Source organism: Micromys minutus (assembly GCF_963924665.1).
Source record: "Micromys minutus genome assembly, chromosome: 14".
Lineage (NCBI taxonomy): Eukaryota > Metazoa > Chordata > Mammalia > Rodentia > Muridae > Micromys > Micromys minutus.
In genome coordinates, this window is record NC_137983.1 from 23,575,211 (window position 1) to 23,600,248 (window position 25,038).

General features: G+C 43.6%; 1 protein-coding gene across 1 annotated transcript in view; it reads left to right on the top strand.

Annotated features, from left to right (window-relative positions):
* STOX2 (storkhead box 2) overlaps positions 1–25,038 on the top strand; it is a gene marked incomplete at both ends in the record, with an annotated part of 94,958 nt that overhangs the window by 65,140 nt on the left and 4,780 nt on the right. Inside the window, 2 exons of the mRNA XM_080928704.1 lie at positions 12,915–13,067; positions 22,286–24,551. Coding sequence (XP_080784830.1) covers positions 12,915–13,067; positions 22,286–24,551 — 2,419 coding nt within the window. The remainder of the gene's footprint in view (positions 1–12,914; positions 13,068–22,285; positions 24,552–25,038) is intronic.

Genomic DNA, 25,038 nt, shown 5'->3' on the forward strand with positions numbered 1-25,038 from the left:
CCCACAACATACTGTCGGTGTTGTTGTTTAGTAAAAGTATGTCTTAGGGTATTGGGTCCTTCGTGCAATTTGCATAATTGGAACATTTAAAAAAAATGATCCAAAATCTACCTTGACAGGGCCCTCAAGCTCCTCTTCTTTCTAAGTGGCTTCATCCATACTCACAGCTGCCCCCTTCCACTGTGGGACAGAAAGCATGTTGGCCTTGTGTTCATTGCTAAGAATGTTTTTGTCCGCAGGACTTTGCAGCTTTGCATTTGAGGGTACCAAGTCGGTTTCAAAGGATGCTTGGCCAGGAAAAGCATACGCCTAATCTGTTGTGTCCTTGAGTTCACTGTAACCCCACACCCTCCTGCTGCTGCCATTCTTGGAGACCCCATTTAAAAATCTCTCTTCCACATAAACTCACCCAATGGAGGAACAGGAAGTGTGATCATCCACCTGATCTTCATCCATCTTGGTTTCCCCTGGATATAGTCCTTGTACAGGCCCTGTATCACACAAGGACACCTTCATACAAAAGTAAATAATGCTGTGTCTACACTTTGCTCGAGCATCCTTACCTCCCTCTGACTCACCCTTCTCCCTTCCATTATTCTTTGTGCAGTCTTTCTCCTAATGTCATGTCATATGTACATATATGATTCTATGTGTCTATATGAAATCTAGCCACCATGTAAGAGAAAAAAAAATTGTTGTTTTTCTGAGGTTGGTTTAATTATCTGTATATGATTGTCTCCAGGGGTATCTATTTTCCTGCAAATGATGTAACTTCATTCTTTATGTCCTAGGGTGTGTGTGTGTGTGTGTGTGTGTGTGTGTTTGAGAACTCTCATTTTTGTCATCTCGTTTATTAATTAGTTTGCTTAATTTTTTTTGTTTTGGTTTTTTGGCAGGGTTTGTATATTGAAGATAGTCATCCTATGTCATATGTATAGCTAAGCAAAGATGTTTCTTTTATTTCTAATGTTGCTTCCTCCAGCTAACTTCCCTTTGCCACAGTGAGACTTCTTAAGTCCACGAGGCCACGGTTGTCATTTATTCGCATTTCCTCAGCAACTGAAGTTTCATTTAGAGGGTTTTGTTTTGTCTTTGTATTTGAAAGAGTGTCCTATGATTTCAAGGCTGCCCTTGAACTTCCAATCCTCCTACTTCCATCTCCCGAGTATGTGTGCCAACATTTCACATTTGATGTCTAAACTGTACTCATTGACAACTAGATGTATGATTTTTCTGTATTTCACATCCCCTTTTAACTGTTCACATGTGGAGTATACTCAGTAGAGAGTTGGAGGGAAGCTACTGAAAAGCATTAATTTATCGTGTATACAAAATAATCACTCGTTAATTTTAATAAAATCAGAAGTCATCCTGTTAAGTGAAACAAGCCGCTCAGATAAGGACAAATGAAATACATTCTAACACATTAGTAGAGACTGAAAGAATCAATCTCTTGGAAAGAGAATAGACTTAAAATCATGGACGACCAGAAAGGAGAGAGGGAGGGGAGATATGAGAGAAGTCATACAATAAATACCAAAATACAGTTGTTAGGGGGAAATCACTCCTGACATAGTCTGTAACATTTTATGATAGATCTAAAACAACTGGAAAAGAAGAATCCACGAGACACGATATAGAAGTGATGCTTATCAGTCCCTTCAGTTGATTATTATTACACATTATAAATTTATGCCTCCCACATACTCAAAAATATGCACAACTCAGTACATTGTAAAGACAGTTAAATTTTAAAATGGATCTTCACAAGGCATGTGAATGCTAAGGTGAACCTCAGGAGTTATGTGAGGCTCAGGAAATTATGATTTTTTTTTTCCCAGCGAGTTGCCATTATAGCTGCAAAAGCCATGCAAGTCGCCTGGTAGAGGACTCATTTACCATTAAGAACAAATGTGAGTGTATGGCTCTTAAATGTGAGCATTAATAGCAGCCCGCTTGGATTTTATTGGGATAGTTAAGGATATTTAAGCTATCCTTAAGTAAGGAGAGAACAAAATTCCCAATATTAGTGTCACTCCTGCAGGACATGTTTCCTGAGAAGACATGGCCATCGTGGGAATGAGAACCCCAGGGTCCATCGCCCTAACTCCTAGTGTCACATATCTTTAGTACTAAGAAGTGTTTCTTAGGCCGTGTGTGTGAGACTTGGCCCAGTCACTGTTCTGAAATCAGGCCAACTGTTTTACTATCCTTATAACTGTTTGCACACACCCTTCCCTGGCTTCTGGTGCCCCAGTGAAATCCATGTGTTCTCTTTGCTCTAAAGCCATTGTCTCCCAGCCCCAAATTTTTAAGTCCCCCTGTATTTCAATGGAAGCATCGCATTCCCTCTGGGAAGGTGCTCTTGGCTGAGCATCAGGAAGATACTCTATGTCTTAGTTTAGAGAGGACAATCTCCTTCCTAAGTGTGGGCTAAGATTGTCTAAATGGCTTCTTTTTAATGACTAAATTAAGCTGAAAAAGATACATTATTTTTTTAAATTAAATTAATTTCTATTGGGATGAATTTTAAGTTCTGGTGAAAAAGAAATAGATTAGATTTAGACAGGTTTGGAAACTGTATGTTTTGCATACTAGCTACTGTTTATTAGCTATTAGGTCCCAAAGCTAATAATGATGAACACCCATGGTCTCACCTAATTCCCACAATCACTGCAAGGTCAGCATCACTATTGGCCAGTGGTTCTCAATCTGTGGGTTGTGACCCCCTTGGGGGTCACAAATCAGATATCCTGCACATCATGTATTTACTTTACAATTCACAACAGTATAAAAGCTACAGTTACAAAGGAGTAGAATGGGGGTCACCACAGTATGAGGATCACAGCATTAGGAAGAGAGAGTTGCTGCTGTAGACATTATTGGGGGTGGGGGCAGAAATTGAGACACAAAATTTAAACCATTTTTCCCCGGTGATGTCACTAATGAAGTCCAGACCTGGGCGCCCAACCTCATGGTGTACTAGCAAAGTTGCTCGGACTTGTCACTGTTGTGACGTCACATTCGGGACAGGAAAGTGACTTAAGGGTACAGTGAGTCAGAGTGTTCTCTGTGAGTCTGCTAAAGGCTCCTTGACTTTCCCCTGTCCTTTGCTATTCTCACAGAGTTCTTTCAGAGCCACCTCCTTAACTGTTGGAAGGGGTGGTAGGGTAACAGTTAGAGTTTCCTGTGACAGGTGTTCAGTAAAGGTTGTTAAAAATCCAGGTTCTGCCCCTCTGACCACATTTGACCTGTATTTAATTAGGATTGATTGTTGAGGTACACTTGTGTTTCACAGAGATTAGCCACAGCATAGACCTGATGCCTCAGCAGATGAAGCCAGAATGCAGAGGCTGAGACACAGCCCTGGGGATTTTAGCTCTGAGAACAGCCCTGCAAATGTCAGGCCACTTTATTAAATTATCATTGAAAAATGTTATGTTTATTTACAAATAGGCGGGGGGGGGTGCTGGGTTGGTGAAAATGGCTATATGGATGGTGGCTTCCACTAGGAGTTTGGATCTGATTCTACTCCAGGTACTCGCTCTCAAGGAAGACCCACCTTTCACTAGCTATGGGTCTTCTAGAGCTATATGATATTCAAGAGACTGTATCGGTTGTTGTTGGCCAAGATTAGTATTTTATCATGATTTTTATCTCAGGTGGCGAATGACTTCAATTTAATTCTGGGCCAGGGAGTAGAGAACAGGAGAGCGGCTCTTGTCACCAACATCTTGGTAGAAGGCAGAGCCAAGCTGGAACTTGTCCTTGTGTGTGGGCCCTTCCATCCATGAAATACTCTAGCCCCTGGTATGTAAGCAGCAGTCTGCTGGTTTCTACTCCTTGCTTTCTCCCTCATACTCAGTGGGTGTGGTTGGCTCCCAACTTGGAGTTTTAGCAAAGATGTGATGTACTGAAGTGTGTAGTGCTTCTGATAGCTCATGGTTCCACTCTAGTTCTTGACACACACACACACACACACACACACACACATTTATACAGCAAATGGCCAAGTGGCCCAAATTTTAGGTGCCAGCAATGCCTCTCTTTATGTGGAGGGGGTTTTCACCCACTGCTCTCCCCTAGTTGCTTTTATCTACTTTTTTTTTTTTTTTTTTACCTCTCTGTATTCTATGATAGTTTTCAAACAATAGCCAAGTCTAAGTAGAAAGAAGTAACTTATGGAAAATCAGAAACCAGGAAGGCAATGGTTTCTCCTGAATTAGTCTTCTCTATGAGCTATGCCTTTCTATAGCATACAGACATGAGCTGGACATTCTGAATAGCGTGAGACATCAACTCGTTTTGGTGCGTGTGCTCTTGAGTCGCCATGAAGATGCTCACCTCTGCTCTCATAGGAAGTGTCTAAGGAAGCCATAGCCAAGGGCAAGATTAACTCCAGCATTAGCAATAGGCACCTCCTCTTTATAGCAACTTTGAGTTCAAACATTTCCTTGAATAATAACCTTAGAATTGGATTTTGGGTCAGAGAACGATTAGGGTTGAAATTAATCATTAGAGGCTTCTAGAGAGGCTGTCATAGAAGTTCTAAAAACTCTAGACCTTTTCCTGTTGTTAAATGTCAACTTTCCTTCATTGCCTGTTGCAATGAGGGCCCAGCCTCACAGTTTTGAAGTCGGTGGTGTTTTAAAGCAAACTTAGACTAAACTAGTAAAAGTGCCGTTTTCAATGCCCGTTTTCTTTCAGATTTCAGCACAAACAGTTGAAAAGTCAAGTGTAGTAATCTGGTTTCAAAGAAACTTTCGTAGCCGGCTGTGCGCTAATGGAAGCCATATGCTCTGTCCCCTCCGAAGGTCTTGGAGATCATACATAAGAAAGGGATACGTGTTTTCCAAAAGAACTTTTGAGACAATGTTGTAGTAGACCTTCTGTTAAAAGAACCAAGCAGCGTTTATACATAAAATTAAGGTTAATAAATTGAATTAAACTGTAAAACACAAGATTTGTCTGATGCTTTGGGTATTGGTATTCATTTAACTGTAACTTTGGAGAGCGGATGATTCTCCCACACCTAGGGGCATCTGAGATAAAACTTGGCAAAGGTAGCGCAATTTACTGAAGGGAGTCGAGCTGTCTCGTCCCTGTGGGCTCTGAGCATCTCAGAAGCACATTTCAGATGTTTCATGAGGAGTCGCCATTTCTGCGGCATGTGGTAGTTTTACTGGTACCCATAATTTTAACTCTGATGTTAATTTTGGCAGACCGGAGGAGGGGGAAAGAAAGCACTTTAGTCCCGAGGAGCAAACCTCAGTCAGACCGAAGTTAGAATGAACTATGAAGGCTTTGTTATGCAAGGGGAAAATAGGATGGCCAACACATTTAGCTATTTCTTTAAAAATGAAAGCCTCTTCCAGGTCAGATAACTATGGAAGTAATTTTTACAACACCTTGATATATTTTTGGGTATTGTTTTTTTCTTTTGTTGTTTTTTTCCCAAAATCCTGCTGAATTAATAGATAATCATAGACTTTTGGAGCATGAAGAAATTGTTATAGTTCCCCCAACCCTTGTTTTACAAACAGGGAAACAGGCTCCTAGACAATTAACTATATCTGCCATAAGAGACTGGACAGTAAAGTGGCTCAGGTGGTAAAAGCCCTTGCCACCAATGCTGACGGTCTCAGTTCAATCCCAGGGACCACTCGGAGGAAAGGGAAAATTGGCTCCTGGAGTTTGTCCTATGATCTCTCTATGTGTGGACACTGAGGTATAGATGCCCTCCCAGCATATATCAGGTAACTATGAAGACATGCATTTTTAAAATAAAGAAGTCAAGTAAATGTTTAGCTGTGTATCTCCTGGTGCCGTCAGAGAATAGGAGTGTCTCAATTCTTAACAGCTTAGTTTCCCAACTAAGGATTTAGAATTGGAATGTGGTATATGAATTTAAAACCTGGGATATGAATTATATGAAAGATAGAAGCAGCTCTTTGACTCACAGTAGAATTAAATGAGCATTTACACTGAAAAGTAGGACATGGAGAAACAGAATAATTGATACCAAATAAAGTTTCTCTCTCTCTCTCTCTCTCTCTCTCTCTCTCTGTGTGTGTGTGTGTGTGTGTGTGAGCATGCTCACACATGTGTGTGCATGCATGGTGGTGAACCAACTATACACAAACATGGAGGCTGGTATATATATTTTTTAAAGATTGCCATTTATTATGATAAGATAGCTGCTCCTTGGAAAATGACAACTTTGCTTGTCTTACACAGTTGCATGGAGAGGGTTTTTAAAGTCATACTGAGATAGGTGTATATGCTTTTGGCATAGGGTTTTTTTTTTTTGAAAACCTTTTTTTATTGTATCAGCAGGTGGTAAATGTAAGTTGTTATAAATATCACAAGAGTTACGTAGTTTTTCTCATATGCAAAGGTCATGAGTGGGACAAACTTGAACCTAATGTCTGAAAAGAAGAAAATGCCATTCATAAAAGATAGGATTTTATTGTAGTGTGTTGTGTATTATTTTTAAGTTTGTACCACCTCACCCTGAAATAAAACCCAGATAGGAACCCTTTTGGAGCTCAAGTACCTAAAGGTATTTGATAGGCACTGCATAGTTCTTGAATAGATGATTACTTGGGGGAGAAATTAGGGTGTGGAGGAGGGGGAGTAATCCCAACTTTAGTAACTGGCCAGAAGTTGGGAGATAAAACAGAGTAAAAGTGTATTTGCTAGTCAATGACATTCTCCAAGGGGGAAGTGAGAAATGTAGACAAGTAGACAGAAGATGCAACCAGCGTGTATCGAAGGTGTCCTGTGTCAGGCCTTTCTTTTTGGTGGCAGTAGTCAGCACCACTTTATTCTTCAGTTACCCAAGAATGATTTTCTCGCACTTGTATGTCACAGTATGACCCCCATGGAACACAGGAAATACCTAGATTAGTAAGAGTAAGTTCTAAGCCTTCTGGTCTACCAGGATCTGGTTTCAGCTTTTCTTTTTATCTCAACCTGGCTGCCCATGTTGGTCAGCATGCCCCTTCATGCTCTGCAGGTTTCCTCTTGCCTCTAATGGTAGAAGGGGCATCTTTTGCTCTCATCATCCATCCCATTAACTTATCTTTCTCATGCTACCGAACTCACAGAGTAATTTATTAGAAAGCAGTGTCCACAATTTGACTGACCGACTTTAAATGTTAAACGCTCTTCTTTCCTTACGACTGGAACATTTTCCAGTCTTTGCACATTTTCAGTTCACTCAGGAGAAATACATTGAATGCTTACTCTAAGTTTGATAGTATCTGAATTATCCTTGTTTGGGCATTTGTACCCCAAAGACTGTCTAAATATTTAAGTAGATTTTTTTTAAAAAGAAAATAAAGCTACAATAAAGCCTAGTTGCTCATTTTGTTTTGTTTTGTTTTGTTTTTTTTGGGGTATGGTAGGGTGAAACAGTAGCTTCTCAGAAAGAATTCTTTAACCCACAAAGTACCTATGAGCTCATGGTTGACTTTCTCTAACTATGTTCAAACACATTCTGACAGTAGAAAAATCTATCCTATGAATTATAGGCAAGTAGGGCTCTGGAGAGATGGCCCAGTGGTTAATAGCACTTACTCTTCTTCCAGAGATTCAAGTTCCATTTCTAATACCCAAGTCAAGTGGCTTGCAACTGTCCTTAACAGCTCCATAGATTCTAAACATTCTTTTCTGGCTTCTTGGGGTAGCCACACATGTAACAAACATACATACACATCCATAACTAAAGTAAAAATAAAAATACAGACAAACATAGTTACAATTCATAGTTTATGCAAAATGCTGGTATCTTTGAGTCATATATTTTAACAGTTTTTGTGGTTTCTTGTATTCTTTGGGGGAAAAAACTGTGGAGTAGTTATTGAAAGAATTTTCCTTTTTTTCTTTAAAATGCGATTCATTTTTATTTTATGTGTATGTGTTTTGTCTGCATGAGTCAATGTGTAGTGCACATGTGCTTGGTACTCACAGAGACAAGAAGAGGGTGTCAGAACCCTTGAAACTTGAATTAAAGATGGTGCTTGGACTTATGCATGGGTCATCTGCAAGAGCTGCAAGCACTCTTAACTGCTAAGCTACCTCTCCAGCCCTTGGAAGAATTTTCCAGTGGCATACTTTAAGTTGACTGGTTGGTTCATCAATCATGTTGATATAAGATCCACCGAAATTCTTGATAACTTTGAAGGCACTCTGCTGTGTTGAGATCCAAAGGATGATCTCTTTAACAGACCTTAAACACATATCTAAACCTCACTTAATTTATGATATTTTTCTATGATAAATACTGTTTGAAGGCTATTTGTCATGAAATTAATTAAGGAGAGTCTTTTAAAAAAGACAATAGTTTAGTGTATTTGGTCTCTGTTCTGTAATTGCTTACTAGAATCTAAATTAAAATAGTTTTTTTTTAAAAAAAATACTCCTTATATTATTACATTACTTTAAAAAAGTATTTGTTTACTAAACATGTAGTGGTGTCTAGGATAAGCCGTGCATTGTTGTGGGTACTGGGAACTAACGGGGTGTTCATGTTTCCTTCCTCGTGGAGCGTATATTTAGTGGGTGAGACAGATAGTAATTGGTAAATCTGAGCACAAGTATGCATACACACACACACACACACACACACACACACACACACACACAAACACACATGGAGAGATACACTTTCAAAGAGCAAAAACAGTACTGCCAAGGGTGGTCTGAGTGGGGCTTCCCGAGGCTACAGCTTTTCACTTGTGATGCACGTGATGACAAGGGTCGAGTCTGGGAAAAGTCCACCCAAGAACCACCTGTGGCCAAAAGCACTGGCACACATAGACACAGACACAGACACACACACACACACACACACACACACACACACACACAAATACACACATAGAAAAACACACAGACACAAGCAGACACACACAGACACACAATCATACAGACACACAGAAACACACACACAGAGATACAGACCCATACACACAGTCACATACACACAGACACACACACAAACACACACACAAAGAGACTTTGCCTAAGTTCAGAAACATTCTGGCAGGACGCAAGAACAAGAGGTTGTGAGCCTGTCGTGAGAAAAAAAAGGTGGTGAGTGAATGGGGTGGTGGTTGATCCCACAGAGGTGGGTAGACGGAACTCTGCAGATCCTGTAGAACTCATAAGGAATCAGATTTCTCTGCAAGTGTCAAAGGCAGTGCTGTGGGGTTTAGTGTAGGGAAATGGCATGTTTTATGATTTCTTACGAGAGGACCTTGGCTGCTCTGTAGACAGGGGCTATTAAAAACCAAGGAAGAAAGGCTGAGCACCATGAAGCTATTATAACACACCAGGTGAGAGATGACGGGAGTCTGCAGTAGGAGTGGGCATGTGGGAGAGGAGGCTCTGCAGCTGGTACAGATGATGCTGTGGTCTGACCTGGGAATGGATGAGGAGGGGGAAGTGAAGCTCTTAGAGCAGGATAACAATGAGTCGGCCAGTATCCCACTTTAAAAGTTGCTGTACCGATTCATTGTTTATAGTGAAATAAGCTTCTTCTTCTTCTTCTTCTTTTTCTTCTTTTTCTTCTTCTTCTTCTTCTTCTTCTTCTTCTTCTTCTTCTTCTTCTTCTTCTTCTTCTTCTTCTTCTTCTTCTTCTTCTTCTTCTTCTTCTTCTTCTTCTTCGTTTTGCAAACATACTTGAAGCATGCTCACAGTTTCTGCTTCTCACAGTGGGGCTCAGCAAATGAGGAGAAGAAGATGCTACTAAGGATCTACTGTAATACAGAAGGACAAGCAAAAACTTGGTTGATTTTGCTAATCTGCGTCAGAGTAGGAAAGCCTTTTGTAGTGTATGCAAAACGACAGAGTATTCCAACCTAGATTTACAGCAATTATGTTTAGCATTTCTGTGACTTGGTCTTCTGAGAAAGATGGTCGGATCTGCGTTGGACTTTTCCTTCCTCCTTCCCACTGAGTGTTAGACTCATTCCAGAAGACTGTGAGGTCCCTGTGGCTAGAGTAGCAACTCAGGAAAGCAAGCTTCAGTACCTCTCAAGTCAGACTCAGATGAAAGCCAGCCTGAAGGGCCGAGCCCATCGCCCACCTGGGCTTTGCCGAATCAGTTCACGTGTGCTTTTGAATAATAACGTTTGAAAACTGTGTATCTTAAAAAAAAAAAAAGAGCTTAGACACACCGCTGTGTAACTGCCCACTCAGATAGTCCTCCACACAGTTCAGCAGGTTTTTTAGTTTGGGTTTAAGTTGCTTGTTGTTTGCTTGTTTGTTTGCTTTTGAGTCTTCAGGGTGGTCTGAGCATCCCCGCCCACTCAGTGCACAAAACTGACTTTCCCAGTAGAAACCGTAATTCCCTTCCATCCGTTCCTAACTGCTGCTTCTCCACCAGATATAATAGAAACTCTTCAGAGGGCTCTCCTTTAGAAGAGTTCCGGAGCCTGTGGGTTCTATGTTAGATCCGTTCCTAGATTCTGCCGATTCTTTGAAAAGTTACCCTGGACCTTTTTTAAATTCAGATTTGATCTATAAGTACTATCTCCTCCTCTCATGCCCATCTGAAGCCTTAGCAGAGCTGATGGAGTCCCCTAGTGATGCACCGGGGAGGAGAGACTAAACTAGACTAGGCTGGGGGAGGGACACAGCACCAAGTGTCAGACACTGTGTTTCTGCTGCTTTGACCAATACAGTTGCTGGATTTAGCCCAACACTCAGGGATCTCCAGCTCCGTTGCCTAATGTCATCCATGACATCATTTCAACGTTGAGATGAAGTTCTTTCCAACTGTATTCTTCTACAAACCTAGAGGATGTAGCTCAGCTCTCAGTGCCCCGACAGCAGGGAGGCTGATCTACCTTAGAGCACCCAGCCAGCTTCTGGAGAGGCTACCGTTCAATGTTACAGGCTGATCTGAGCCTTGGCTTGAGCCAGCTGGGTTAGCTTATTACTTGAGAAAGCAAGCTTCAGAAGCAACAATGAAAAGAAAGGGAGGGGCTGCAGAGATAGCTCAGTGTTACGACCAGTTAAGTTCTTCCAGCGGATCTGGATTCAGTTCCCAGCATCCACATTGGGTGGCTTGCAATGGTCTGTCACTCCAGCTCCAGAGGCCTCCACAGGCACTGCACACTTACATATACACAGAATCATATACGGGCATGCACACATAAACTAAAACAAGTCTTAAAAATAAGAGACAGGATGTTTTACGTGACTAGGATCAGTAACTGAAGTTAGGAAGTCACAGGAAGTCGATCCTACTGGTTGTCTCCATCCTTTTTGTAGAGCTTCTTTATCCATAACATCTTACCTAGTTATGGATAAAACAGGTGCCAATCAGCTGTCAGGAGCAGATGCCTGACTCTCTGTTCTCCCAGGCTCTTCCTCTCCCAAGGCCATCCTGATAGGGTATTTCTTCACCGCTGGTGAAATGAGCTAATTAGAGCCAGATTAGATTAAAGGCAGGTCTATTGGGAAGCATCTCTAGGGCTGGTTTGCTGGCCCCAAAGATTGAGGCCTGGGGGTTCACCATGGGGAGAAAGGGTTGGGAGGAGAGGAGAAAGAGAGAAAGGGCAAATGTGTATGTGGGGGGGGGGTCTAGATTATAAAGGGAGGAGTCTCTGGGGGAGGGGCAGCCTAGCCCCTGCATAGGAAAGTCCAGGGTTGGGTACAGGGTATGCCAGGCAGAGACTGAGGGATGCTGGGAAAACCTGGAGGCCAGGTCTGCTTTGGTATTTAAAATATGCACCTCAATCCCTTATCCTGGGGTCCAAAACCAAACAATCTCCACCCCAGAAATGTCTAGGAAATTCTAGAAATGCTTGGGACCCAGCTGGACCATCTGCAAATTGTAAATATTTTAGAGCCGGAAAGTCAATTTGTGATACTGGCTGATACTTAGGCAATCAGCATCTCTCATCCTTCAGTGTTACCTCTTCAGCCTCCCCTGTCTCCACCATCCCTCCTATCAGGCTACTACATAAAGCGGTCATGGTCTCTATCCCACTGTAAACCGCCCTGCCTTCTTCCAGGAGATCTTCTGCAGGGCCACCACGGCCTTCCTCAATTCACATCTGCTTTGTTAGCCTTTACATTTCTTCCACTGGCCATTGTTCCTCACAGGATAAAAGCCCTCAGCAACGGTTCCATGATTGTCCCTGCAGAGCTGTGCTCCTTCTCTACAGCTCCCCAGGAAAACACTTGCTTATAACAGCTCCTAAACCTTCCAGGCACCAACCACCCTCATGTCCTTTGACACCAGACACAGATCTCAAAGCCTTAGGAAAGCCAAGAGTCCCCTACATCTGAGACGGTATTGCTGCTGACTTGTCTTCTCTTCTGAGCTGCCTGTCCAGTTGTCTGCTGCACATCTGTCTGTCACACAACACCGTGACCTTGATCTCTGTGTCTGCCTCCTCCAAATAGAGCTGTTCAAGGGCAGAGACAGCTGTGGAAGGGGAACTTCTCTTTCTTTGTGAGCTCCCAATTCCTCTGGCAGATGCCGGACACAGGAGGACCCTCAACATTTGTATGAACGAATCACCATTACTCACCACAAATGCATTTCTGGAAATGTGAACCGTTGTTTCATCATAAATCATCCCCATGCTAATAAAAACAAAGCTTATTTTCCAGAGCCATGTTCGCTACTAGACGTTAGCATCCACACTATTACGAGATTGCAAGGGGAGTTTTGCCTGTAGAGATTATTTGAACATCCACCGTGTGTAGAAGTCTTTCTACCCGAGTGGAGTCTGCTGTAATCCCAGCATGTTTCAGTGTTCAAAACTGAGTGACTTCATAATGCCAGGCATAGAGGAAAGGCATGGGAGGGTGTGCACGTGTGAAGACCTGCGTGTGATAAATGGTGGGGTGTCCTAATGAACCCACTCACCTTCAAATTTGTCTCCCTGCAGGTGATGTGTCACCAATCAGTATGTCCCCCATCAGTCAGTCTCAGTTTATTCCACTCGGGGAAATCCTTTGCTTGGCCATCTCGGCAATGAACTCTGCGAGAAAGCCTGTCACCCAGGAGGCGCTGATGGAACACCTGACGACGTGTTTCCCAGGTAATGAGAAAGAATGGAGCTCTTTCCAAATGGATTTGGTCTGTGGGTGTGGGCTGTGGGTGTAGACTGTGTGTGCAGGCTGTGGGTGTAGGCTGTGGGTATGGGTGTAGGCTGTGGGTGTAAGCTGTGTGTGCAGGCTGTGGGTGTAGGCTGTGGGTGTAGGCTGTGTGTGTAGGCTGTGGGTGTGGGCTGTGGGTGTAAGCTGTGGGTGTGGGCTGTGGGTGTAGGCTGTGGGTGTAAGCTGTGGATGTGTGTTGTAAGTGTGGGCTGTGGGTGTGGGTGTAAGCTGTGGGTGTGGGCTGTGGGTGTAGGCTGTGGCTGTAAGCTGTGGATGTGGGTTGTAAGTGTGGGCTGTGGGTGTGGGTGTAAGCTGTGGGTGTGGGTGTAGGCTGTGTGTGTGGGCTGTGGGTATAGGCTGTGTGTGTGGGCTGTGGGTGTGGACTGTGGGTGTGGCTGTGCATGTGGCTGTGGGTCTAGGCTGTTGGATACAGGCTGTGGTGTGGGCTTCAGGGCTTTAAAGGAGCACTGTGGGGAAAAACCTTACAATGGCAGTCCTTTACTTATAGTGTCTTTTATAATACTGTAGGAATAGTACCTTTTATTTTATTTTAATTTATTTTTATAAGTTGATATAATACTTTTTAACTTGATACTTAAGGAAAAAGTTAAGTCAACTTCATTTCATAGGACACTGGTGAAAATGACCAGAATTCTGCTCATTGTGTGCAGCTGAGCCTTCCTTAAACGTACACACCCAGGGCTCTCAGAAACAGAACGGGACGCTTAGTCCTAAGGGTCTGACTACAGGAATGAATAATATCAAAAATAAATATGTGCCCCATGTTTGTGTTATGAACCAATAAGCCTTATAAAATGTTACTCCATGAATCAAGACTTCTTTTTAAAAGGAAAAAAAAAATACTTCTTTTTCTTTTCTTTCGATTTACTTTAAAAAGTTTTTCTGTGCATTGGTGTTTTGCCTGCGTATTATATCTGTGTGAGCGTGTCTAATCTTGGAATTCAGACAGTTGTGTGCTGCTATGTGTGGGCTGGGAGTTGAACCTGGGTTATCTGGATGAGCAGGTGGTGTTCTTAGATACTGAGCCATCTCTCCAGCCCCGACATTTCCCCCTTAAACAGTACAAACTGAAGACAACAGTACGGCTGCAATACAAGCAGTCCTTCGTGATTCTGGTGAGGAAATTATTTGGAGTGGTATATACTGGACAGCCAGGCCCCATCTCGGGGGGGGGGGTGCTTCATTCTTATCCTCAAGTGCCCCCCCCAGCCATCCATGCAAAGTCTAATGTTACAAGAGAATCTCAAAATCCCATGTGATGTGCAATCTGTCAAGCGACTTTCTGAGTGTGCACATGTCTAGATGGACAGTGTGCAACTCTCTGGAACTGCCTGTTGGTTCACCAACTTGATGATGACCTATACCTCTTTCTACACTGAAATAGGAATCACATTAAAAATGACTGCACGGCACACTTGATGCTCATTCAGCTTTTCAAAGAGACTTTAGGACATATACGCTGTTGGCAGAATCAGCTTTGGCTACAGTAATACCGGATGATAAGCAGCCACAGACAGCCAGAGGTATGAAACAGTAAGCGCTTACTTAGGTCCTCGGTCTGAGGGTGTCCAAGGAGTCAGCTGGGACTTAGAAGGGAGCTGCACATCTTTGGAAGAAAACCTTTTGGTCATATCTTATACCCTAATATTGCATTGATAAAGCAATCTTGCCTTGGCCTGAAGTCAAGGCGCGCGCACGAGCACACACACACACACACAAAGAGAGAGAGAGAGAGAGACAGAGACAGAGACAGAGACAGAGACAGAGAGACAGAGACAGAGAGACAGAGAGAGAGAGAGAGACAGAGAGAGAGACAGAGAGAGAGACAGAGAGAGAGACAGAGAGAGAGAAAGGAGGAAGAACCAACTCTATGAAGATTAATGACATAACCCTCCGTCATTGGCCTCCATACTTGTCTTTTTGTCTCAAAGAAACTTTTGCATTTCCTTCCCATTAATTTTCCCCCTCCTTTTACCCACTAACATTCCCTGTTTCGTTATTGTTTTGTTTTTAGTTTCTCAAGACAGGGTTTCTCTGTGTAGCCCTGGCTGTCCTGGAACTCACACTATAGACCAGGTTGGCCTCAAAATCCTCCTGCCTTAGCCTCCCACCATGCCTCCCCCACTTTTTAAATATCAGTGTTTTATATTATATGTGCTATTTTAACACGAATGTCAACCTAGCCTTCCAACTTATGAGTAATCTTAAATGTTACAGCATTTCATTATCCCCTAATTTCCTCCCCTTTTCTAGCGGCCAGACACCTTTTCTCAATGGCAGTGAGGTATACAGATGTACAGATCCCCGGGGAAGGGGGAAGCGATGCTCTCAGCCAATGCTGCACTCTGGGATTCTAAAACCCTGCTTCCTGCAGCACACCTAAGCTCCTGCTTCAGACATCAAACAGCCCAGCTGCTTTTAAAGTATTCAGGTTGCTAGTGATACAGCTTCGCAGGAAGCCTCTGGTCCTTCTCAGAAGCGGTTCAAGAATGCGGAGCTGGTACGCAGCCGTAAACTGTTCATCCCCACTGAGAAACAAACGGTACCACAAAGTTACTGTGCATCCTAGTAAAAAGGAATCGGTGAAGCTTAAAGTAGTACCTGCTCTGCCAGCCTCTGTGGTTACACCACACTAATGACTATCAGCCAGACCAAGACATGTGCAAGGACACCATGTGGATTTTACAAAGCGTGGCTTCCTGGGCTGGGACTTCATTCACACTTGTCTTTGTGAATAAAGTTTTATTGGAACTCAGATATCTCTGAGTTATCTTTGGCTCCTCGGACATAGTGGTAGGGCAGAGTTGCCAACAGAGGTCACATGGCTCACAAAGCCCACAAGATTTACTAGTTGGCACTTCATAGAAAACTGACAAATCCAGGTCCAGGACATAGTCCTAATTGTTTACACTTTTCTTTAGTAATAGCTCTTTTTGTTTTCTTTAGTTTTGTTTTAAATTTTTGTTTTTTTCTTTTTGAGACATAGTGTCACTGTGTAGGTCAAGCTGGCCTTGAATGTTCTTTAATCACCTGCCTCTACAGATGTACACCACTGTGCCTGACCTAATAGCTCTAAACATTTAACTAGTATTTCATAAAAAAAAAAATGACATTTTCTTGTCCTACCTGCCCTCTTTCCTTTCTTCTCCTTCTTTTATTGTTGCTTTTTGTTAGCTATGTCAGGACAAAACATCATTGAGAACTTAACATTGTTTAAACTCTCCTTGAAAAAAGAAATCTATTTTCAGTGACAATACTAGAAGTTTGGAGGGTTTTTAATACCTTCTTTGTTTTAAAGGTAAGACTGTTTACTTCTCTTGTAGTTTACTATTTGAAGAAAAAAGGGGAGGTGAAGTCTAGCAAAGTATTATTAAAATATTTGAATTCTTATATCCCATGCATGTTTTATGAATAAACTAAAAGAATAGTTTAGAATGTGATCTTCCAGTACTTTGGACGTTGGTATTCCAAAGGGTAAAGATTCCTAATAAAACAGTAAACTGAAACAAATTATAGTATATGTTTCTGTTTTTGTTTTGTTGGTTTTTTTTTTTCCAAAGTCCTGCTCCCCTCCCAGAACTGACTTTTCATGGGCGGGCTCCTCATCCTCTCTTCCCCTTCACCTCCTCCAAGAAAGAACCTCACACCCCAAGTACCAACCCACCCAAGCACCTCAAAGCACTGCAGGACTAAGAATATCCTCTCCCATGGAGGTCAAACAAGGCAGCCCAGTTAGGGCTCAAAATCTACAAGGCAGGTGACAGAGTCAGGGTAGACTCCTGACTCATTGCTGTAGTTGCAGGAAGACCAAGCTGCGTATCTGCTACCTATGTGCTGGGGTGGGAAGAATGGCTAAGTTCATCTCTTGTATGTTCTTTGGTTGGTGGTTCATCTTCTGGGAGCCCCCAAAGGTCTAGGTTAGTTGACTCTGTTGGTTTTCCTGCGGAGTCCTGATCCACTCCAGGTTCCTCACTCCTTCCCTCAACTCTTCCACAACACTCCTGAGCGCCATCTAATATTTGGCTGTGGGTTTCTGTATCTGTTTCCTTTGACGGCTGGGTGGAACCTCTCAGAAGACAGCCAATTAATAAGAGTATCATTAATAGTGTCAGGGACTGGTTCTTGCCTGTGAGATGGATCTCAAGTTGGACCAGTCAAGGTTGGCCATTCCTCCAGTCTTTGCTCCATCTTTGTCCCGGCACTTCTTGAGGCAGGAGAGATTTGGGGTCGAAGGTTTGGTGTGATTTGGTGTCTTCATCCCTTCACTGAGAGTCCTGCCTGGATACAGGAGCTCCATTTCCCCCACTGCTATGAGCTGAACTTCGAAAATCACTCAACAAATTTTATGCACTAGTCTTCAATACAGAATTACATGTCTGTGTTTGCTTTTATGTGTGTTGCTGTGTGTGTGTGTGTGTGTGTGTGTGTCCATACTGTAGACTGGAACCAGGGCCTTGTGCATGCTAAGCAAGTTTTCCACCCCAGAACTACACCCTCCACCTAAGAATTTTTTTTTTTAAAGATCTTAAGAGAATACTTTTTTTTCAGATTTCTAAAGAACTAGTCATCCTTTCATCCAGAATAAGTACTCAGTTACATTGGGCTAATTCTTGTTAGGTTGTTAGAATTGGGTCTTTCTGAAAGCAAGGCTGACTCACATCAGGCACATAGAGGACTGTGAAACTGGATGTGGGTTGAAGCTGTCTTAGCCTTAGCTGTAGAGCATTCCATGTTCTCTCTGATTCATCTTCCTGAATTCTCACGCAGCCAGTGTTCCTTACAAATAAGAATGATAACACAATGAAGGCCATCAAACATGCCAATCTAAAGCTGGGCATGACGTCATGTGCCTGGAGTCCCAGGTTCTCTTGAAGGTGAATGGACAAAGATTGTGTGAGCCCATGGCCTTCAGGCCTGTTAGAACAATGGACACAGGTCCTATGTCAAAATAAAAATACCTTTTAATCTAAAATGTTCAACATTCTCTGTTCTGAGAATTAATCAGATTTTCAGGGTTAAAGCAAAATTTGGCTCTGAGAAATAACATGTAGTCATAATGCATCCTTAACTGTCAAGCTTTGCTTTGGAAGCTGGAAAGGTGTGGAAAGGGGAGGGGTACAGCTTTAGCTCCATTAGATTACAGAGTTTATTTTTGTTCTTGGTCCTCTCAAGTCCTGATTCATAACAAACTACAGGTGTGGTGTCTGGAAATGATAAAGCATGCATGCGATCAGCCCTTTGTCAGGTTAACCCTGAAAGTGCCTAATAGAAGAACTAGTAGGCTTAGGGTCATCGAGATGCCTGAAAATATCCATTACTGTGCTAAGGCTTGTTAGTAACCTAAGTACAAATATTGTCAACTTACAGTTGAACCAGGAAAATCAAGGTAGAAATGTGTAAATAGATTGGATCTCAAGGGGAAAATGTTCTGTGGGTTTTTGTTGTTTTCAAAGTAAATGTTTATTGACAGGTAGTTCTTGTCCCTTTATTTGGGAGTAAGTAAAGAAAATTTTCTTAATGGTAAATAGCATATATTATGTTGTGCTCCTGATTCTATATGAATCTGTGAGTTTTCCAAGACCAACAGTAATGACTATTCTTAATATGAATCATAGGTTAGAGAGATGGCTTGGCAGTAGAAAATGCTTGTTCTTCTTCTAAAAGACCCAAGTTAGGTCCTCAGCATACACGTTAGGCTCCTCTCCACCACATGACTCTCTAGACCCAGATGATCTGAAGTCCTCTTCTGGCTTCTGGGGCACTCTTACACACATGGTGTTCCTCTCTCTCTCTCTCTCTCTCTCTCTCTCTCTCTCTCTCTCTCTCTCTCTCTTCCTTCCTTCCTGCCTCCCTCCTTTCCTCCCTCCCTCTCTCTGAAAAAAAAGTAGCTCAGCTTCCTTTAATAACACAAGATAAATTAGTTAATCAAAAAGAAACTACATTAAGCAATATGTTGTATATGAGCCTCTACTTCCTTGCTAAGGATGCCTTCCAAAGAGAGCACAAGTAGATTTGGATGCTCTTTTGTGCCCACAGACTTCCTCTCCCTGAGAATGCCAAAGCAGCTCTATTGTATTAGATCCCATTTTCATTGTTTGGCCAGACTGAGGGCACACAGATTTCTCAGTTCACCCAGATGTTCCAGTTACTACACCACATAATTGGAAGGTAATCTGGGTTTCCAAAGGTTCTGACCCAAAGTAAAGACTTCTAATGGCTAGTGTTTATTGAGCATGTGCTCTCTGGAACACACTGTTGCAAATGCCCGGCAGCTCCTTGAGAATAGATGCCCCAGAAATTAAGTTGCCAGCTGCGTTAATACCACCACCTTCTAGGGCTGCTAAGATGGTCTGTGGAGAACAGCAAAAAAGTTGTCATGCAATTCTAGAAACCAGAAATCCTAAGTCGAGATGTCTGCAGGAGTGTCTGTTTCCTTTCAAAAGCTGTGAGTGAAGACTGTGTTCTGAGCATCTCTCCTTGACTTGTGGATGGCCATCTTTGACCTGTGTCTCTTCACGTCGTTCTCGTCCACCTATGCCTCTCTCTGTGTCGTTTTCCCCTTTTCAGAAGGACATTACTCCCAGTGGATTATGGCCCACTCTAATGACCTCATTTTAACTTGACTACTCCTGCAAAGACCCTATCTCCAAAAAAGGAAAAGGTCAGTTGGAGGGGACCACTGGGGGTGTGAGGATGTTAAGACTTGCAGAGGCATAAACTTTGTATTACAGTTAAAGCTTGCAAAAGGAAAAGGTTCATTTAGGTCCATTGCTGGAAAGGGTTCAGCCTGTAGTTAGAGGGACCCATTACTTTTAGGTCTGTGGTGAGTCTGCTTTTTGTGCAATATCACAGCCTAGAAGCAAAAGAGGGGAAAGAGGCCTAATTCACATCTTGCCCTTCAAGGGCCCCAGTGACCTAAAGACCTTGCCTTAAGCTTCATTGTATAAAAGTACCACTTCTTCTCATTAACAACAAGCCAAGGACCAAGCTCTTAACACATGAGTCTTAGGGAACATTCTAGATCTAACCATAATAGGGAATGAGGAAATGAGCAATCCAACCAATAAATCAGTTACTAAGTTGGACTAGGCTTCTAATACAGCAGTCTGGCCTTAGAACCTAAGCTTTCAGCCCCCACTCCCTACTGCTTTGACTGTGGTGGCTGGCCCATGTGAAACTGCCATTTTGTGGGTCAGACACTGGCCGTATTTATATGATTTGATCCGGTCTGTTTCTAAATTATAACACTTGGATCAATTCTGTAAATATTGTCACCCTCGATGTGCCTAACACTGATGAAGGCAGAATACCCAAAGAATAAAGTAAGCAGCATGCAGCCGGGGGAATCTCTGCTCTTCTGAGGACGTCTCTCCTTGGTTCTGTCTGTTCAGGTAGGAAAGGCCTAAGCATCCACACAAATACTCATTAAAGTACGATGAGGCATGCGTTCCACCCTGCTTTTATGTTAAAGCGAATGTAGATGTTGGTCTTAGTGATCAAACTGCTAGTGTGTGGACACCTACTAGGGACACTTAATAGGGCTCAACAGTTAGACATTAGGAAAGCCACCTCTGTCGGCTAACTCTTGCCAAAGACAAAAAGTTCTTATCTGACTGCCACTACACAACAGACAGTTTCAACATGCAGAGTAGTGGACTTCAAAGTCTCAAGGCATGGTGGAGTGGTCCAGTCCTGTGTGTAGTGTTGAGAGACCTCATGTTTTGCACCCCATCCACTTTGGCATGTCTTTTGTTGCTGCCCTTGTTCAACTCAAGCTTGGGTAGTATTGCTGAGAATGGGAGAAATGGTGTCTCCTGGGAAAGAGCAACCAATTGTTTACCCAGCACCAAAAGTCACTTCTGAAAACATACATATGAATAGCATTATAGGGACTGGAAATCTTACATTAAGTGTAAATGTATGCACACACACACACACACACACACACACACACACACACACACACTTGCAGTAAATGAAAACAGAGAGCATGGATTTGGTTTTTTTTTTTTTTTCTGTTGTTGTTTTCTCTTTACATCCCAATCGCAGCTTCCTCCTCTCCTCCCAGCCCCACCCTCACATCCTTCCTCTCCCCGATTTCCTCTTCCCCTTCCCCTTCTCTGAGGAGGGAAGGCTTCCCCTCCTTGGGTACCAACTGACCCTGGCACATCAGGTTATATAACAGGACTAGTCACATCCTCTCCCACAAAAGCCAGACAAGACAGCCCAGCTAGGGTAAAGGGATCCAAAGGGAAGCAAGAGAGTCAAAGTCAGCCCCCTGCTCCACTTGTTAGGGAACCCATATGCACATTTGCTACATATGTATAGAAGGCCTGGGTCCAGCCCATGCATGTCCTTTGGTTGGTGGTTCAGTCTCTGTAAGCCCCCATGGAGGCCATGGATTTGAAAAAGAGCAAGGTGTGGTATACAGAAAGGCTTGGGGGGATGAAGCAAAAGGGGGAGATCATATAATTAAATTATAATCTCAAACTTAAAAGAAGTTTTGAAAAGGAATGGTCACATGTAGTTGCCCTCTTATAAAATGTATAAAACTTAACTTTAAAGTAATTCCATATATGTGTATATACGTAAAGGTTTCAGCCTGTGGTATATGTATGTATATGATGTATATGTATATGTATATGTATATGTATGATATTGAGCTGTTTTAACCTCCCTTCTCTGGTGATCTTTGAACAAAATATTTTCTGAAAATGTATGTTACTTTTCATCATTTTCCTGTCCTTTACAAAATACTCTCTTTCATGATGCTCCAGAAAGGTCTAGTGGCAGTAAGAATCTAACGCTCTGACTTCCATCTCTCTCTTGCAGCAGTTGCCTCGATGTTGGGGATGGAACCCAAAGAAGGTCTCACACATGCTGGGCAAAGAGTCCTTCCACCATCTCATCCCCAAGTCTCTTCCTGTTTTTAACACCCTTTCCCTCTCTAGGTGGTAATATTTGTAGGAGTCAGCAGAGAAACCCGGGATTCACACTAAACATAATAAACACCTTTGAAGCCTGTTACATGCCATGAGGTGATACTTTAAATCTGGCAATGTTAATAGGACTCTGAAAATCCGGGATCCATAGCCTGTCCTTTCTTTCCTCTCACAAGCGTCTCTGTTCTTGCTCTTAGGTGTTCCAACCCCAAGCCAAGAAATTCTACGGCATACCCTAAACACACTGGTACGGGAGAGGAAAATCTATCCGACTCCGGATGGCTATTTTATTGTGACCCCACAGACTTATTTCATTACTCCCTCCCTCATAAGAACTAACAGTAAGTGGTACCACTTGGACGAGAGGGTACCTGACAGGTCTCAGTGTACCTCTCCACAACCAGGAACCATAACGCCCTCTGCCTCAGGCTGTGTCAGGGAAAGGACATTACCCAGAAAGCACTGCGACTCTTGCCACTGCTGCCGAGAAGACTTGCACAGCATGCATGCCTCCACTCTGCAGAGGAAGCCCGCCAAGGACTGCAAAGACCCTTACTGCCCTCCTCCGCTGTGCCAGGTGCCACCCACGGAAAAAAGCAAAAGTACTATAAATTTCTCCTATAAGACGGAAACGCTCTCGAAACCTAAAGAGGGTGAAAAGCAGTCCAAAAAATTCGGCCTTAAGTTATTCAGGCTGAGTTTTAAGAAAGACAAGACCAAACAGCTGGCCAATTTCTCTGCCCAGTTTCCTCCCGAGGAGTGGCCTCTGCGAGACGAGGACACGCCCACGACTATCCCCCGGGAAGTGGAGATGGAGATCATCCGGCGTATCAACCCGGACTTGACAGTGGAAAACGTCATGAGGCACACTGCACTGATGAAGAAACTTGAAGAAGAGAAAGCTCACCGGAGCAAAGCCGGGTCCTCCGCCCACCACAGTGGAAGGAGTAAAAAGAGCCGGACTCACCGAAAGTCCCACGGGAAGTCTCGGTCACACAGCAAGACGCGAGTGTCCAAAGGAGATCCTTCGGATGGCTCGCATCTGGATATCCTAGGTGAGAGGGAGTATGAATTTTGCGACCCTCTAACCAGGGCCCCCAGAGAGGGCTGCTTCATCATTGAACACAAAGGAGACAACTTCATCACGTACAGCAACACGAACGTGATCGAGTCCCATTTCCCCATGACGCCAGAATGGGATGTGTCTGGCGAACTGGCCAAAAGGAGAACGGAGATGCCCTTTCCCGAACCTTCCAGGGGAAGCTCCCACTCCAAAGTGCACAGAAGCCACAGCCATACCCAGGACCGGAGGTCCAGGAATGAGAGGTCCAACAAGGCCAAGGAGAGATCCAGGTCAATGGATAACTCCAAAGGCCCCCTGGGCGCTTCTTCTCTCGGGACTCCGGAAGATCTGGCTGAAGGCTGCAGCCAAGATGACCAGACACCCAGCCAATCATACATTGACGACAGTACTTTAAGGCCTGCGCAAACGATTGGTCATCAAAGGACTCATATTCCTTCTGCCAGCTATAAAGAGGTGTGCATTCCAGAAATAGTTGGTGGCAGCAAGGAACCTTCCAGTGCTTGTAGCCTTTTGGAACCAGGCAAACCTCCTGAGAGTATGGCGTCCTATGGGGAACTCAGCCCTTGCCCCGCAAAAACAGCTGTGGATGACTATTTTCAGTGTAACACTTCTAGCGAGACTGTGCTCACAGCACCGTCTCCTTTAGGGAAGAATGCGGAGGATCATGACACTTTGACCTTGGTTGAGGGGGTAAAAAAGCTGTCTCCGTCTGAGAGGCAGACCCCCCATTCTTCCAGGGAACCTGTTGGGCCCAAGGAGGAGTCACCGAAAGGGCCAGGTGGGGGCCCTGCAGCCTCTGGTGGTGTGGCAGAGGGGTTGGCCAATGCCCGTCTTGTCCAACATCATAGTGCAGAACCCAGCAGCCTGGACAAGAGGAAAGAAATATTTAGCAAAGACACACTGTTCAAACCTCTACACAGCACCTTGTCTGTAAACAGCTATCACAAATCTAGTTTGTCCCTCCTCAAATCTCACCCGAAGTCACCGGTTGACACACTGCCAGGCCGATGTGAGAAACTGGAACCTTCCCTTGGGACATCCTCGGCCCAAGCCATGCCTCCATCCCAGCGTCAGCAGGAGTCTGGAGGGAACCAGGAGGCCTCTTTTGACTATTACAATGTCTCCGACGATGACGACTCCGAGGAGGGGGCCCACAAAAACGCGGAGGAGGAGAAAAACAGAGATGATGTGGGCACCATGCAGTGGCTCCTCGAGAGGGAGAAGGAAAGGGATTTGCAGAGGAAGTTTGAGAAGAACCTCACCCTCCTCGCCCCTAAAGAAACCGATAGCAACAGCAGCCAGAGAGCCACCCACTCAGCTCGGCTGGACAGCATGGACAGCAGCAGTATCACCGTGGACAGTGGATTCAACTCCCCACGGTAGGGCCAAGCTGTCCTTTGTGCGCGCATAGACCTGCCAGGGCCCGGGGCTTTATGCAGATAACTGGTTTCACGGTCTCGGGTTGTGAATGAGGGGCTGCGAGGTGTGTGTGGCTAGTGTTGTTAACGGTCTGTTTCTAACTTCTTTTACAGGAATTGAAAAAAAAAATGTTTCTGCAGCTGTAGAGATCACCAATCTGGACTGGTGGGTTGGTCCCTTCCCTAACACTCGCATCAGAGTCGAATCTGAGACCAACACATCCCAGTGGTTCTTTTTTTTCTTTTTTTCTATCGTATTGACAACCAGGAAAAGGGATTTGTTTTTTTTAAGTCCTTCCCAAAAAGAAAAAAGGGAAATTCAGAATAGGATGAATATAGTCAGTGGGAAGGAAGCAGTGGAAAGTGGTTTGGTGCCAGGGTAATGGCCCCTTTAATGAGGAAATAGTGGGTTTTACAGTCTTTCCAAAGGACCTAGAAGTTCCTTATC